At 39.9% G+C, this 17,729-nt stretch overlaps 2 protein-coding genes across 8 annotated transcripts; one reads left to right on the top strand and one right to left on the bottom strand.

The window, feature by feature from the left end:
* Positions 1–1,059: 1,059 nt before the first annotated feature.
* On the bottom strand, positions 1,060–8,249 carry pagr1 (PAXIP1 associated glutamate-rich protein 1). 6 transcript variants are annotated; one of them, XM_084740308.1, is made up of 7 exons: positions 7,978–8,249; positions 6,994–7,227; positions 3,430–3,500; positions 3,061–3,259; positions 2,081–2,414; positions 1,624–1,712; positions 1,060–1,448 (listed from the first exon to the last, which is right to left on the bottom strand). In XM_084740308.1, the coding sequence occupies exons 4-7, from the start codon at positions 3,227–3,229 to the stop codon at positions 1,213–1,215; spliced, it is 828 nt and encodes a 275-aa protein (XP_084596434.1). In that variant the 5' UTR covers positions 3,230–3,259; positions 3,430–3,500; positions 6,994–7,227; positions 7,978–8,249; the 3' UTR covers positions 1,060–1,212. The 6 variants fall into 6 exon arrangements, with proteins under 6 accessions (XP_084596434.1, XP_084596436.1, XP_084596433.1 ...); XM_084740310.1 differs by lacking the exon at positions 3,430–3,500 and adding an exon at positions 3,698–3,766 and having other exon boundaries at positions 3,061–3,261; XM_084740307.1 differs by lacking the exon at positions 3,430–3,500 and adding an exon at positions 3,698–3,766 and having other exon boundaries at positions 3,061–3,264.
* kif22 (kinesin family member 22) lies at positions 7,664–17,605 on the top strand. Of its 2 annotated transcripts, none has more exons than XM_084740285.1 (13): positions 7,664–7,845; positions 8,971–9,181; positions 9,267–9,394; positions 9,869–10,020; positions 11,095–11,304; positions 11,706–12,102; positions 13,191–13,311; positions 14,139–14,253; positions 14,471–14,651; positions 15,217–15,320; positions 15,589–15,789; positions 15,880–15,939; positions 17,417–17,605. In XM_084740285.1, the coding sequence occupies exons 2-13, from the start codon at positions 8,994–8,996 to the stop codon at positions 17,444–17,446; spliced, it is 1,887 nt and encodes a 628-aa protein (XP_084596411.1). In that variant the 5' UTR covers positions 7,664–7,845; positions 8,971–8,993; the 3' UTR covers positions 17,447–17,605. The 2 variants fall into 2 exon arrangements, with proteins under 2 accessions (XP_084596411.1, XP_084596410.1); XM_084740284.1 differs by lacking the exon at positions 7,664–7,845 and adding an exon at positions 8,502–8,659.
* The last annotated feature ends 124 nt before the right edge of the window (positions 17,606–17,729 follow it).

The raw sequence follows: 17,729 nt of genomic DNA on the forward strand, positions 1-17,729 counted from the left end.
CATCACAAAGTAAAAGTGAGCCACAAGAGGGCACCAGAATCCACAAATTTATGTAACAGTTTTCATACTTTACTGTCAGTATCTACCCAGATGATGCTCTAACTACAATATGAAAAGGGTTTTAATGGGCTGTTTTATGAAGGGTATTCCACGTTATTGTAAAAATGGCATAGAAATGAGGACTAGGAGCATCAGGGACACTGCCTCCACACTGGGTTGAGGCATAAAACTATATATATACGTATACTGTGAGACAAAGAGATGTCTTATGTCGGATTTTACCACACCATTTATAGTGTGATAGATATTCCTATAATATCTCTTGGTGTGCTAGTCAGTGGTGGAAGAAGTACTCAGATCATTTATTTAAGTACACATAAAGCAATACCACACTATGAAAATACTCCACCACAAGTAAAAGACCTTGAGTTAACTAGGGTAAAAGTACTAAAGTATTATCAGTTAGAATGGGTATTGTTGAATTTTATTAATACTGATAATAATAACCGATACTGATAATCAGTACTAACATTTATCAGTGCTCTTATTGATACTACTCACCATAATTTGGTGCAAAAAATAAATAAAACATGATAAAAAGATGTGGAAAAATTAAACAACAGTTCTATTGTTTCCCAAGTTATTGCATTTAGCTGCACTTTCATCAAATGTAGTAAAGTGAGCCCACACTATTGAATGTTACACCGTCAGCTATTTATGTAATCTTACATAAATACAGATAGAAGTATTGTTTGTCAGGGAACTTGTAGATATTTCAGTACTGATGAGTCAGGAAGCAGTGCAAGTTTAGTCCCTATACCTGTCATTGTGTTATATGTGATGTTTGTGGATTACTATTACTGCTGTTTTAATGTGTATGTTACATTTTACCGATGTTGAAAAGTATATCCTTATCTTATTTAATCCATGAAGGTTCACAAACTTCAGTGTTTCACAATGCTGATATCATGATCATATGCTGGTGCAGAGGATCCCCCCCCCCCCCCCCCCCCCCCACCACACCCGTACTCCACACTAATTACAACAGATGAGATAACATTCTCCAGGGTTAAAATGTTTATTGCCAATATACAAAACACACATAGAAAACATACAAAACTCGTTACATAAAAAATTCAAGTTTTGAGAAAGCCTCAGAGAAACTCTTGGCCTTATTTGCCTCTGGGCAAGTCCTCATCATCTCTTAATACTTCAGTATCTCCTCTGTCTTGGGGAGAAGATGGTGTTGGGGTTGCTGTCTCGTTCCCTCTCCTTCTCCCGCTCCTTCTGGCTGTTTGGAGACAGAGCCTCCTCCAGCTTCTTTTCGCTCTTGAAGAGATCTCGACCCGTGCGCATGATATGCTCCTCGATTTTACGGTGGCGCTGCATGTCTGACAGCACTTTGTCCAGCCGAGCTTCCCTTTTCACAGAGGAGCGGGCTGAGGAGCCTGGGAGATAAACAACAAACGTCAATTTCCATTAAATCACCCAAAATATTATTAAATCCGGATTTTCATAAAGTAACAAACCCCAACAGAGAAGAGCAAAGAGAAATAATTAGCTAATGTAGTTAACTAGTGCATATTTTAAAGCTCAAATCTCAGTAATTATTGTCTGTCATACCCGGTGTTCTGCGTCTGTTGATGAAGGCATTTTTCGGAGTGGCTTGCATCTGCTCTTCATCAAAATCAAACTCAGTTGGAGTTGGAGGCCTGGGAAAAAACAGTAATGAAAAACAAAGTAATGAGTCTTCTTATATACAGTACCTGTACACAAACCAACATCCTTAAAGGGATTTTTCAGATTATTTGAAGTGGGGTGAGCTACTCATCCATAGTCTGTGTATTACCTACAGCCCCAGTTTGGAGAAGCAGAGAGGAGCACCAGCATGGACAAAAGTACACTGATTAACTTCCATGCTGGTACTCCTGCCACTTCCCCAAACTGGGGGTGTGTCGATCGCCATCTATTGTAGGTTATACGCTGATTATCAATAAATTACACATAACGCTGCTTCAAATAATCCAAACTATCCCTTTAACAGATGAAATAAGGAGAAATAATAGACAGTAATACTGACTTGCGCTCTCTCTCCTCCCTCTCCCTTTCCTTCGCCGCCTCTTCCTCGTCATCTCTTTCCGGTGACGGAGTACGTTCAGGTGTAGGGGGCCTCCTCGGAAGGGGTACAAAGTCCAATTCCAGCATCTCCCCTTTAGCGAGGAGCCCATAGAGTCTTTTGATTTCAGCAGGAGGGGGCATCCAGTTTTTGGGGTCCTCCATTTCCTCGTCACTGTATGGGAGCTCCCATTCGCCGTCCACTACTGCCTCCTGCTTTCCCTCTTCACAATCCACCCCTGTGTCCACCTGAGGTTCATCCTTGTGTTCCTCTTCTTCCACTGCATCTGTGTCTCCATCTGCACAGGCAGCAAAAATGTACAAAAGGTCAGTTAATTTAAAGAAAATTTAAATTAAATTGTAACACAAAAATGATCATTTGCACTAATCAGGAATCATACTGCATATCTCGAAATAAATGCAATGTGATTTTTTGCAGGCACAAAATTTGAAATTCTACTTTATATTCCAATAGTTGTTCATTGTTAATTTTCATTATGACAGTGTTTGTATGCTATTTACTAGATGTTCAGTCTTTTGCATAATTAATATCTTTTAACTTACTTCATTTATAATACTATATTTTCATTATTTCTATAGTGTTTTTATGCATCAGTTGTGCACCGTTTTCTTTCTTTCTTTGCAATTTTTGCTCATTATACATCTGTACTTTGCTGGACTTGAACACACATTTTTTTTTAACCTAGCCTGCATATTATTTATTTATACAATTATAGCTTACTTACTATTTACTGTTAATCACTTTGTATTATTCCCTACATATCACTACTGTTTTTTTTTTTGTCACATTAGATATTAATCAGTGTATGTGTACTGGGCATGTTTCAGACTCTGAACAAAGACTTTTTCCTTCTTGCTAACACCTCTTGCCCACCAAGTTTGCTTACAAAGTGTGTGTCTGTTTATGTTTCTTAGTAGAGTCACCTTTTTCATCCTTGGCTGTTGCCTCCTCCTCTGTGGCAGCAGTCATCTCAGTGTCCTGTTGCTCTGTGTTGTCCTCTCCCTCAGTGACTGCTGCAGGTTTGTCTGTGTCCTTCACAGCCAGAGTCTCTACGTCCTCTCTGAGCGAAGAGTCTGTGGCCTCAGCCTGCATACTTTCTGCTGCCGAACTTTAAAACTACAAACCTGCTGAACAAAAGCATTGTGGAAAATACATTTAGTACAAATGAAAGTAACGAGTATGTGAGGCTAAGAGATCTTTGAAAGTGCTAGTGTGACCTCTGTGTGTGATGTCTTCTTAACAAATCTCTTGGAGCTGTTTCTTTGGTTGTAACAGTCAGATTTATTCCATTTATCTGCAGTTAAGACAAAGGATGATAGAGCATAATCATCACTGCTTGTGGACAACGGCGCATGCTCTCTCTCTCTCAGTGCAAATAATCCGTTACTTTTAGGATTATTGCTTAAAAACATACATACAATTTACAATAGATCTCATTACTGGACTGTTACTTTCTTTTCTTGTAAACACAAAATAAATTCAACATTTTCTTTAAAAAAATATTACTAAATTTCCTGAAATATAATAACAACAATATAAAACAATTTGGGACATACGTACCTGCAGTTAAGACAAAGGATGATAGAGCATAATCATCACTGCTCGTGGACAACGGCGCATGCTCTCTCTCTCTCTGGAAAGACGGCATACGTTACTTTAAGCTAGCGGTACTTTTACTCGAAATAAAACACATAAAAACCTGTAGCTGACTCAACAAAGATTTTACACAATTAAAATTAAACATCTAATATTAAACGGAACACAGTCAGCTTTAAGTTTTGAAGTGCACCCCCCCTTAAATTCTGCTAAATGGAAAAACACAATGGAAACAAAACAGTGTGTGACAATAAGAGCATACCTCTGTTTAAGTCAGTTAGAAACCTTCCATTAGGGAATAAGCTAGCAAAGGGGTTGGCCAAGCCCCATACTAACTAAGACACCAAAGATGCTGTGTACACCTCTGATATTGTAAACATCGCTCTATAAAAGAGATAACTTCAAGATACTCTGGCTAATGCAAAAACTCTCAAAACATCTGGCAATCTATCCAGAAAACATGTTCCTCACAAAAGAAAACAAAGAATCAACTGCTGACACTGAATCATCCACAATCTGTTCATTCATTTCACAAATGTGCCAAGCTGGAGGTTTTACAGGTCTACCTGCCCTAGTGTAAAGTGGGGCTGGCTGTGTGCAGACTACTTGGTCTTGTGTGAGTGTACTTGACAGTGTGACAGCAGCATGTACAGGGGGAGGGACTTGGTGAGCTCTTGAGGACTGGGAGGGGGCAGTCTGGAATATAACATGTTCAGCAGGGGGTTCAGGGGAGGGCCACTGTGCAGCATGTACTGAAGAATCAGGGGTAGTCAATGTCTCAAACACAGCATGTGGGACCGCAGTCACTTCAGTCTCTGAGGGCGGGGCACTCACAGTCACAACAGAGGAACAATCAGGCTGACTGGCTGTAGTGTCCACATCACCTACATCATTCATTTTCAGAAGCCATGTTATTGTCTTTGTTTCATTGTCCTGTATGTCAACAGGAACCGCTGGCTCACATGGTCCACTTCCAGCAACAGATGCCACTTCATAAACTGTGGATTCCCATCTGTCTGCAATTTTCCTTTTGCCCCTTTCACCACGATTTGCGAGCAACACTCTGTCACCAACAATGAGGGGAGAACCTTTTGCCTTGCGGTTGTAATTCTTTGCTTGGCGAGACTGCTCTGCCTGACTGTTCTGCCGGGCAATGCGTGCAGCTTCAGACAAGTCATGAGCTGGACAGCAGAGACAGTAAATGGGGCAGACTGTCACTCTGAGCATTGTTCACTGGAGATGTGATGTTTTGGTCACTAACAGTCTCTTTCATTTGCAAAATGAGCCACTTAATGGCATTGCTGCCGAGGACCATGTCGTCAGTTTGGCCTGGCACGACTAAAACAGGAATGATCATTTTATAGCCATAAACTGTTGTAGCGAGGTCATAAATGGCAGAGGGTGTGGTAAGGTGACCCCCACAGCCAACAATGACAAAGTCCTCAGCTGATTTTTTTTTCAATGTTAGGAATAGACTTTGAAAGTTCTGCGGCAGCTGTCTCACTTATAGTGCATGCCATAGATCCACTGTCCACTAATGCTCTGAGAACATGTGCACTATCAGTTGACACATCTGTGTAGAATAAGCTATCAGTCTTTGAGAGTCTCTGCAGGTCCTGCACAATCAGTTTTTTTATGTGATGGTACTATGCTACGGTAAGTATGGCACAATGATTCATAGTCATCAATGTCTGTCAAATCCAAGGTGGGAGGCTCACTCACTGGATCTGCACTGTCTTCCCCTACACGCAGATCATTCAGTTTCCCTGCTGACCATGGAGAGGAGGACGCCCCCCCTGTGGACAGTTACGTCTTGAGTGGCCAGGTAGGTGACAAAGAAAACACAGGCTGTTCTCTCGGCAGTGTATGAGGGCAGAGTGAGAACTGTCGTTACATATGGAACATGGTGTGTCATTTAAGCCTTCAATTTTTGGAAGCCTGTTGTTGACATGCGGCTTTTTGTTGGCCTGAGCATAAGTTGGACTCTGAAGTAACACTTTCTCCAGCATTCCAATTAGCCTCTCTAGAGCAGAGGTGTCTTCGGCTCACAGATTGTTTCTGTTCATGGATTTCAGGAGGTGAAGCAGCATTAGAGTTGAGCTCAGCTTTGTTCATGTTGATTCTGCTACTCCTCTCAGCAGAAGATTTGAGCCCCTTCTCCAGATGATATTCATCTAACACTTCCTGAACCTCACGAGCTGACCATTTATCAGTTGTCTTGGACCTAAATGTAAGAGCTAGGTCTCTACTGGGGCAGTGTCTTATGAACATGCGTGTGACTTCAACAGTGGGATTGTCAAACACTTTACCTTGCTCTTTAAGACAACTTGCAGCAACATCAGCAGCTCTGTTTAGTCTTAGCCAGTACTCATATGCATCCTCTTGTTCTTTTGGCAGGGTGGAATAAAAATCAGCTAAAGGCACAGATGAGCAGTGGGTGGAGCTGAAATGTTTGCGAAGGAGTCCATAGATGGCATGTGGGTTATGCTGGACGTCAATTTCACCATTCCTTAATCCACACCTCACAACATCCTTTGCCCTGCCTCTCAGGTGGATGAGGATTTCCTCTGCTTGATTCTCCAGCTGAACACCACTTTTCCCGATGTAATTTTTCATTGATTCCTCCCATTCATCAACAATCAGTGCATCTGAGCTCTCTCCTCGGAATACAGGTGGGTCTTTAACCTCTCTCTGAGTGACCAGCTGGATTTGGGAGAGATCCAGTGTGTGGCTGGGGGAGGAGTCTTTTTTTAATGCATTCTTCTTCATGACTTGTATGTACAGTAGCTGGAGAGCTAGATGTGTTGAGGTGAGACATAATGCTGTCAGCTAGCTGCTGCCCTATCTGCTGCACAATAGCGCTCATTTGGGACTGTAATGGCAATTAACCTCACATCATCGGGGGGGGGGGGGGGGGGGGGTGCGGTTGGGGCTGATGTGCCTGTGTTATGTGGTGGATGTAACTCAACTGTAGGCTGGCTTTGAGATATCACTACATCCCTATACTTGAATGGACAGTGCCATCACCAACAATGTTTTTTTTTATCCCCCACCTGATAGTCACTTAATGAAAAAGGAACAGGAGTGCTATGAAGCCGTCTACCCCTACCAATATTGAGAGGAGTCCTATCAGAGGTACTATATTTACTAAGACTCATACTTAGGATCAAAATTCACACTCAGATAAAATGTCAATCACAACAGAATATGGCTACTATAAGCTAAATAAACTTGCCAATAAAATACACTGAAAGAACAACTTTAGCTCCAAAAGGATTCAGTAGCAGAAGACAGAAGACATCAGCCTGGTCCAGCGCAGTCATGGACGAGTCATGGCACCAGTGTGACCTCTGTGTGTGATGTCTTCTTAACAAATCTCTTGGAGCTGTTTCTTTGGTTGTAACAGTCAGATTTATTCCATTTATCTGCAGTTAAGACAAAGGATGATAGAGCATAATCATCACTGCATGTGGACAACGGCGCATGCTCTCTCTCTCTCTCTCTCTCTCTCTCTCTCTCTCTCTCTCTCTCTCTCAGTGCAAATCATCCGTTACTTTTAGGATTATTGCTTAAAAACATACATACAATTTACAATAGATCTCATTACTGGACTGTTACTTTCTTTTCTTTTCAACACAAAATAAATTCAACATTTTCTTAAAAAAAATATTACTTAATTTCATGAAATATAATAACAACAATATAAAACAATTAGGGACACACGTACCTGCAGTTAAGACAAAGGATGATAGAGCATAATCACCACTGCTTGTGGATAACGGCGCATGCTTTCTCTCTCTGGAAAGACGGCATACGTTACTTTAAGCTAGCGGTACTTTTACTCGACATAAAACACATAAAAACCCGTAGTTAACTCAACAAAGATTTTACACAATTAAACTTACTTTGAGGATTACCCATAATCCCTTGCTGCTATCATTAACAGCAGGTACGGATGAAAAACAGTAGATGGCACTGTGTTCCCATTTAGCGGAATTTAAACATTACATTTAACATGAACCGTATTTAACTATGTTACACTAGCAAAGAATAACATCACGCCGATAACGTTAGACAGATAACTTAAAGACAGCTTTTAACCTTGCTAAATGGTAAGTAGTAACCGAAGGTACAAATTGAACGTGATCTTGTCCTAATCTGACTTAACTAAGTTAGCTAGCTAACATCAGGCCTAAACGGCAGCTGTTTCTACACAGTAAAATACAGTTAGATAAATAACATACCTTAAATTGTCATTGCCGAATGTCCCGTTTAGTAAGGATCACTGGTACTGTAGCTAAATCTTGTGAATAAAATCACCAAACCTCTCCATGAGACTTGCTAGGGATAATGAACGATTATGTAGAGACGTAAACATAGCGCCATTTTGGACGAAAAGAACTCCTGTGTGACGATCTGCTTGGTTCAGCGAGACTGCACTTTTCCTACTGATCAAACATTACATGGATAGTCCATCTACGATGCGAACAGACCACAGCAGTTAGAATTATGCAGTAGAGATCTACATTTGGCTTGATTTCCTGCGCACTGCGCAAGCGCACACATGACTAAGCGCATATCAGGCGAAATTTAAATAAGCATATTTTGCTTCACTATTCACGTTGATTACTTATTTTAAAAAATGTACATACATGTTCATATAGCATAGTGTTGACTACTATGTTCGATCATAAAGTAAAAAATAGAAATAAAAGAAAAATACGGACGGGTGACGCCAAAGAGGCGCCAGAGACTCTGATTGGTTAATGGTCGTTTCCTGTCGCAGCGCTCCTCGTTTGAAAAGTGTTCGGTTAGATGTTTAGTAGTGTCGACCGCTATTGTTAAAAGACGGTACCCGCAATGTTGCGAAAAGTGAAACTTGGAAAATAATAGAGTTACTATTCGAGGAGTCCGCAAATAATAGCGGTAAGCACCAACGAAACATTAGTAACTGACCGTAGCTAACGACAGGCTAGTTTGATCAGCAAGAGTAACGTTAACGTTAAGGCGTATGTTAGCTAGGTAGCTAGCTTGTTGTTAGCCGGTTAGCAAACGTTAAAGTAACGTTAAAACTGTGCTCATTATTGCAGTTGTTTGTGTTTAATCGGCAATTGACATCTAAGCTAGCTCTAAGCGAGTTCTTTATAGTCTGCATTAGTTAACTGACTTTTTAATGTAACTTAAGTTTTATAAAAGCTAAGTTCTGCTTTGCTAACTTTCCCTCTGTTATTGTCCAGGCCTTATTTTTAAGAGCTCAGACATGGCTCAGCGCGTGGCGTTGCCAGATGGCTCAAACAAGAAAACGACCAGGGTTCGTGTAGCAGTTCGTCTGCGGCCCCGTATGGGAAAGCAAGACGATAAAGACGAGGGGCCGTGTGTGAGAGGCCTGGATTCACAAAACCTGGAGATAGTGAACTGGAGGAACGCCATGGAATCAGTCAAATACCAGTCAGTGTCCTCAGCATGACTTTACTGTTGTTATTTCTGAACGATTTTGTTGTTAACATCTAAGTACTGAATAATGTCGTTTCAGCTTCGACGCTTTTCATGGGGAGCAAACGACCCAGCAAGAGGTTTTCCTCTTATCAGTGAAGCCCATTCTACCACACATACTGAAAGGACAAAATGCCAGTGTCTTTGCTTATGGACCAACAGGAGCTGGTATGTAAAGCCAATTTTTGTATTTGTCCAGGTTCCTTGTTTATTCGGGGGCATGGTACAGATAGTAATCAAGACACAACAGTCTCCAATGTTCACTTAACATTTGTGTCAATGCTTTGAATGTATGAGATATTGACAGGCTTGTTCAGTAGATGGGATTAAGTTGAATAAGTGCTGCACAATATGGTTTAACAAATCATATTGTGATTATTTTGACAGATTTAGATGTTACTTGTGATTGTGTGGGAATTACAATTTTGTTTCAGCACTTTCATTTTCAGTCAAAAATCATGATGTGACATTTGTTGTTTTCTGTACAAAACAAACACGAATTCTTATATCTGGAGGACTGGAGTTGTAGGACAGGGCATCTCTGCAGTATTTGAGTACTTTAAGTGCTTCCTCTACTCCTTTCTATATAAATGTCTAAGTTTCCTACATTTTCCTTGCTAACTCACTACGTCTTTTTCATAGGTAAGACCCACACCATGCTGGGCAGTCCAGAACAACCAGGTGTGATCCCCCGAGCTGTGCGTGAGGTCTTCAATCTAGTCAAAGCTAAGGAAGAGGATGAAGGATGGGACTACAGCGTTGGCATGTCTTATTTGGAAATTTACAATGAGAAGGTATAAACGTTCAAGTAAAAATGGGGCATTTTCTTATGTGTTGTTAAGAAATGGATTACCTTAAGAATTTTTTTTTTTTACAAATGTAAATGCAATTCAACTCGCTGCGTTTTTGTATTGAATTTGGGGGGAAATTACTTATCAAACTAAACCAGCGCTCCAGCCGCAGCCAAGCTGTCTTCATCATTAAGGTTTGATGCATCTTCTGCTTTGTTCATCGCGCTGTTCTGTGCATGAGTGTCCAGTAAACTGTCAAACAGCATCTTAAACAGGTCGTGGCCTCTGAGCAGTAGGCCAGGATTTGGTAGCTGGTGCTAAAATCAAGTCTCTCTTGCAACACTCCCACTAGCAAATTCTGGGCTTTCTGGGACTATAATAGGAGAGAAACAAACTGATATCTGTTGCTCTTGTACTAACTTTGTCCTTTTTCTACATTCTCACTACTTGTACTGTATTGCTGAATACATGATTGTCACATTTATCATAAATGTGTCTTTTGCTGCCTCATCTAACTATTTATTTCTCCTTTGTCCTCCCTGTGTTTCTACATGTCTGACCTCTGTGTCATTGCACCTTCTCAAAACGTAATCTTATCTTTGATGTAGGTTGTGCAGCAGACGCAGCATGCTCTGCCATCTACAAATTCGAAATAAACACTGATTAAAATCCCTTTTTAGTTTAACAACGGAATTCCTGATTATGTAAATGACAGGCAAATCCTAATGCTCCACATTTCCGTTCTCAAACCACTAATGTATGAAAAAGACTTAAGTACACAGGAGTTCCTTAGCTCTACAGCTCATGCACCTCCTGTACTTGAAACCCTATCTCTCTGTTCTTAAAAAAAAAAACTCTCTCCTCAATTTAATTCAAACAATTCTCATAACTACTCCCTTCTCTATGTCCTTAAATGTCTCTTGACCTTTAAAGAACTAAATACCTTTTTATATCCACATTTGTGCTGTTAGGATTGGTGCCTGTCTAATTATCTAATTGTTTTTCTATTTTAATGTGTCTTTGGTTCATGTCTGACATTGTGCAATCCATCAATGCTTCCTTCTTTCTCTGTCGCAGGTGCTTGATCTTCTATCACCAAACTCTCAGGATTTGCCAATCAGAGAGGACAAGGACAAGAACATCCTTATCCCTGGCCTCACACACACAACCATCACATCCTTCTCAGATTTTGATAAACACTTTGTCCCCGCCAACCTCAATCGTACAACAGCTTCTACCAAACTAAACCAGCGCTCCAGCCGCAGCCACGCTGTCCTCCTCATCAAGGTTTGACATATAATCTGATTGGTTCTTTATGTTGTTCTATGCATGGATGTCTAGTGGACGGTCAAACAGCATCTTAAACGGGTCGTGGCCTCTGAGCAGTAGGCCAGGATTTGGTAGCTGATGCTAAAATCAAGTCTCTCTTGCAACACTCCCGCTAGCAAATTCTGGGCTTTCTGGGACTATAATGGGAGAGAAACAAACTAGTGTCTGTTGCTTTTGTACTAACTTTGTCCTTTTTCTACATTCTCACTTCTTGTGTTGTATTGCTGAATACATTGTCATGTTTATCATGAAAGCCTCTTGCTGCCTCATCATACCTTTAATTTCTCTCTGTATGTTTTTAATTTCTGACCTCTGCGTCATTGCACCTTCTTAAATTGGAATCTATTTTTATGATCTAGGTTGTGCGGACGCAGCGTGCTCTGCCCCACAGACAGCAGACAGGCAAGCTGTACTTGGTTGACTTGGCCGGATCCGAGGACAACCGCCGCACGGGCAACCAGGGTATCCGTCTGAAGGAGAGTGGTGCCATCAACCTGTCTCTCTTCACACTCAGCAAAGTGGTGGACTCCCTTAACTCGGGCACTGCTGTTCGTGTGCCGTACAGAGACAGTAAACTGACAAGATTGCTACAGGACTCTCTGGGCGGCTCAGCACACTCTGTCATGATTACCAATATTGCCCCAGAGTACAAATACTATTTTGATACCTTTAGTGCTCTCAACTTTGCTGCCAAATCCAAGCTCATTGTGAACAAACCCTTCACCCGTGAAACTGTGGCTGTGCCAGTGCTGCCAGGTGAGTGAAATTTAGTGTGAAATGCGCTGTTTACTTTTCAGTCAGAGGGCTTCTGCAGGTTTTTAAATTCCAATTATCTTAATTTTCGGCCTTAAAACATTTTAAAATACGATTATTGCAGGTATTAATAATTGATTGAATCATGAATTTAAAACAGAGACTGAAGTTAATGCAACTTTATTTAAGTAAAATTAAGTATAGGATCTGTACAGGTGCTTGAAATCCTTGAAAACAAAGACAGTTAAACTGTTCATTTTAACAGTGTTTTCAAGGTTTGAAAAGTTCTTGAATTTTGGATAAACTACTTGTAATTGTAGTTGCATAACTTTCATTATCTTCATAGGTTTCCTCGTTTTTTTTTAGAAATAAGTTGAGTATGACAAATTTTAAAACATGAAACTTTGTTTTCCTTTAATTCGTCGTATCTGTAGAATGCTACCACAAAACAATATGGTTGTTTATAGCACAATGTGTGATTTGATGTGATGAAGTGAAATTATTTTGAATGTATACAGTATGTATATAAATATGTATTTTACGCCAGCTACAGGAAAAGCTTGAAAATGCACCTTGAGAAATGCTTGAATTTGACTTCAGGAACCCTATAAATGCGTTTTGGAGAAGAAGAAAAAAATATTGGTCACGATGAATAACAAAACTAAATGACTGAACCAGCAGCTACTAATGTAAACGTTTTTGAAACCCACATAAATACTGTTGTCAGTATAGAAAGAAATGTCAGGCAGAGACAGGATGTTCTGACAGAATTTGATCTAAGGCCAATAGGGGGCACCAATGCCACATCCCAGAAGATGTTTAAACAGCCAGCTGTCTCTGGAGATGATAGTTGTCCTTTTAAAATGTAACAGTTTGCTGTTGTGACACATTTTCTTTGCCAAAGTTTTGTCTTAAATACATTCCTGATGCTGGTCTTCCCTTGGCTGTAATTCAGTCTCTGCAATGCAGCCTCGACTGATGCTGTGCAATCTTAATCTGAATTGCTTTACACTCTAGAGAACCCCACAAACAGTGTTGCTCGAGTGCACAGAATACTAAACTGTTAATTTCTCTCCTGCCTTCATCTCCAGTGAAGCGGGCCAGAGAAGACCACGAGGCAGGCGGCTCTGGCACTGAGCCACAGAAGAAGAGGCAGAAAGAGGAGAGGAAAACTGAGCAAGACGGTTCCTCACCCTCTGCACATTTTCACAGGTTAGACCACACACACATTTTATTTGTCTGGCTAATCAGACTGAGGGTCTGTGAAGGTTGACTGAAGTAAATGCATCTGCATCTTCCTGGAGCTACCACATCGAATTCAATCCATACAACAACTTAAACCAAAGCCTTAAAGCAATGTGGGCCAAGATTTTATAGGTTGTGCTGAAAGCAATTCTCTGCAGCGCTCCCATTGGCTACAGCTGCTGTGCCTACTGGGATCTGCTTGCGAGAGATACAAGCACTGCTTTCTTGCCATCTGGTATTAGTTGTACAAGTCTGTCTGGACTGTGAATTTCGGCAACTTGTGATTCCCCTTTGACTTCAGAGCGCATTTTTTTCAACATATTTTATTTACAAATAGTGTACAAGACCATGTACAAATGGGTAAATGTAAAAGCATCACACAATACACTGATTTTAGTCATGTCCCTCTTTCCATCCCACCACCTCCTTACGCCCAAGTAACCAAAACAGACAGACAAGCAAGAAAGCAAAACTCAGACAACAAGTATATTTTCTGAGGCTGCACTGAAAAACAAGAACAGTGACAGAATTGTAAATAATAATAATTTAATGTCTATAATCTATGGTATATCTATATCATAAGGCTCAAGGCCAGAAAATGCTCAAGTCCATCATTGATCACCTCTTGAAAAGCTTTCTAAGAAAGAAATAACAGATACCACAGTTCTTGAAAAAATATATCCCCAGTTATGTTTTTTCCTAGGGTTAATCAGAGTGCATTTCAAAGCAACTGACCATACCACCGACCCCTTCCACCCCTTTTCTCTGTCTTGATTTTGTCTTGTCTCTTTCAGCCTGTCAGAACCGTCAGTGATGGACAGACTAATAGCTTTAGAGAAGCTGATGATGAGCTGCCAGGACAAAGAAGGCATGCTGAAATATGTGGCCCAGTCGCGCAAGGAGATCAAGGTAATAACACACCTCTACATCAAAATTTGACTATCTACTTGTGGGGGGGGGGTGCATATAATATGGGTTCTGGTCATTTATATCTGCCCTGGCTCCAACTGTTGTCTCTTCTGTCTGCTGCATTTGATGTACTAAATGCTGACAGCATCTGATCTTCACACTGATTGATCAGCTCTTCATGGATATTTGATAGCTTTTTTTTTTTTTTTCCCTGCAGGAGCTCAAAGAGAAGCAGAAGGAGTTTGAAAGCAAGGCGATGCTCTTCAATCGCCTGGCTGGAGAAAAGACCAGTACCAAACAGGAGCCTGTCTTCAAGAACAACATGGCTCCTCTGCAGAGAAAACAGTCAGCTGCCACAAAACCCAATAAGCAGCAGGCTGTGGTCCAACCCCTACAAGGTGACTCAAAAATGATAGATGAGTTCATTCAATTTTTATAGATTTTTCTTTTCACATTTATTTGTAGGAACTGACTCTGATCATCATCTAATGGTACATAATGCAACAAAATTAAGACTACAGATGTATGAGATACTGTCTTTAAAATACCCTTGAATAAGAAAGTGCTATATTTAAAAATGCCCTTGGAAAACTTTTGTCATATTATGTAATCCTCTTGTTTGTGTCACTCACTAATTCTGTCATGTTGAATCACTGGAGCTATTGATGAGCTGCAATGTGATAAGAGGCCTCAGTCTACAATATAGGAGCCAGGGAATGTATCAAATGACGATGAGGAGGAATTATTTTTATACCCTCAGCAGCTTGAAGAGTGAGCCAGATCCTTAGTACCTGACTCACACATTTGGCTTTGAAACGGCATTAAACCCCAAGTAAAATATGAAATTTGATTTAAAATTTAGTGTTTTTCCCCTCAGTGAGAAAATTTTCCCTGTTAAACAGATTGTGTTGTATAGCATTACATTAATTAAACACTAATTGGATATGTGGTTTCCTCCATCAGTGTCGCAGGTCCAGGCTCTGCAGCCTCTTCAGCAGCTTGCAGCGGTCAAGAAACAGTCCGTCTGCGTCAAGAAGAAAGAGAGGAAGCTTTCAGACCAGGTTGAGGTCAGCATCCAAGCCTCCACTGTGCTGTGCTTAGCTTGACACATCTGCAGAATTGCAAGCATCAGAAACAAGCTGACGTAGTGCATTAGCTCCAATTTGTTTTTTGACTCAACAGACTCTGCAAGATCTCAAATTTATTAGGTCAAAATTAACCTCCTTTTCCAGACCAATATAGACAAATAAATGTTGACAATTAAAAATAGATTTTCACATTGTATAGTTGTATAAAATGCAAGTCTATATTCTGTATTTCTCTTTTCTCTCTCAGCCTCCAGATGGTAAAGAAAACATAATGGAGAATGGCTGGGAGTCCCAGCTGGACACGTCGGTGCTGGAGCAGTCCAGAGAGAAAATACTGCAGATTCTCAATACCGGCTCTCTCAAAGATCTGAAGGGTCTACAGCAGATTGGTGACAAGAAGGCGAAGCTCATCCTGGGCTGGAGGGAGATCCATGGCCACTTTTCAAAGGTTGGGAGAGAAAATGTCGAGCTTAGATCTTGTGTTATCATGTAACTCACTAACTCCTTGTGACTTAATATGTAACTTATTATTTTGCAGGTGGAAGATCTGGAAAAAGTTGAGGGTATGACACAAAAAAGATTTTCCTCCTTCATGAAGGTAAGCCAGGTCTTCAGGAAAATATTTGCAGATTTTATTAATTAGCTGTGATATTTGGTCAGTTACCACTTTTGGTCCAGACTGAAATTTCCTAAAAACTATCATATGGATTGTCATGAAAGTCTGAACAAATCCTACCTTTTTTTTTTTTCCGTAACAATTCCGTGAGGTTGACATTTGTGGTTTTGATTGAAATGTCTCAAACATTAGACATTAAATCCATGTTCTCCACAGAATGAATTGTAATACGTTTAATGATCTCTTGTTGTCATTTTCTTATCTTCCATTATCCAGTTAAAAATTATTTGATTTTGAGTAAAGCAGCAAATGTTAACATGCTATGATGGTAAACATTGCAACTGCTGGACATCTGTATGTTGGCAATTAGCTTACAGCTTCACTATGCCTCAGTATAGCCTTAAGCCTGCTGATGGGTCTCAGAGCGCCATCTAGAGGGCTGCAGAGGCACTGGTACTGCCAAATGGTTAAATTAAAAAGCATTTATTCTTTGGTTCTGTGCAAAGGGTTATTTTTTATATCTAAATGTGCTGAAGAATTCACCTTAAGTGAAAGCATAACTTAAAATATTTATGACCAGTTATACTTGAATATCACTGTGCCAGTTGTGACACATTGGGAAGAGACAAACATGTTTTGCCACTGTTAATGAGCTAACCTTCAGATGCAAACATGCAATGACACGAAATGGATCAGTTTTTGAAAGAAAGTAGGGATGTGACAGACAACCCTGCAAAATTAAAAGCTGCAAAGCATGTGGTGAGCAAATGTGCAGAAAACACAATGTGTTGAATGTGGTGAAATTCTGTCACAGTGCAGTTTATTTTCACATTTATTTGGGACGGTGGTCCTCTGATTTTTTTATTTTTTTAATTTTTTTTATTTTTAGTAGTGTAAAAAAGGTTAAGAAACCCTGCCCTTGATCATACTGAAATTGCAGAGGATGGCCAATATTAGGACATTATATTCTGTTGTTATACTGTCCTATAGTATATTATATAGTACTTAAATATCATTGATATGAAATGTTAAATTCCCCAACATTGTCATTCTATATTACATTTACTTATATTGTATCCTGTATAGCATACTATATAATACTGTATTATGTTATACTTGTTATACCTCCTTATTCGATTGTTTACCTTATTATATTTCTATATTAATACAAACAAACACTAAGTATCAGAACTTGCTTAATTAATAGTCTGGTGTACGTTGTTTGTATATACTAGACTTGTCGACTCTGCTGCTATAAATCACATCACTTTACCTCTTGATTTTGTCTTTAATTGCTCTTGTATAGTTTGTTTTCTTGTATTTACACGCCTCCCATTATTTTTTTCTATATCTGTATGTATTCCTGCTCTGTGGATCAATAAAGACTGATCTTATTGTGCAGCTTTACAGATTATCTTGCTTTTGCTTAGCACTAATGTTTTCTTTTTTTTTCTTTCAGGCGAACATCCTGAGTGCCATGGGGAAATGATTTTTAATTCTTGTTTTTATCATGCCTATGTTTAATGTATATAATTTCTATTTTGAGAAGCTTTTGTCATGTAAACTTGGTTTTATGATATTTTTGTAGTTACTTCTGTGTTCCAGCTGATGGCGCGCTACTGCTTTTTAATAAATGTCTCACATGTCATTGAATGTTTGAGTGTTTATTTCATGACCATAAATAAATGTTGCACACGTTTCTCATATGACAGAACCATCATATATACTGAACCGTCTCTGATCACTCACCGTCTGTAGAGACTACAGTAGTT

The sequence above is a fragment of the Lutjanus erythropterus genome, chromosome 17, assembly GCF_056507025.1.
Source record: "Lutjanus erythropterus isolate fLutEry1 chromosome 17, fLutEry1.hap2, whole genome shotgun sequence".
Lineage (NCBI taxonomy): Eukaryota > Metazoa > Chordata > Actinopteri > Lutjaniformes > Lutjanidae > Lutjanus > Lutjanus erythropterus.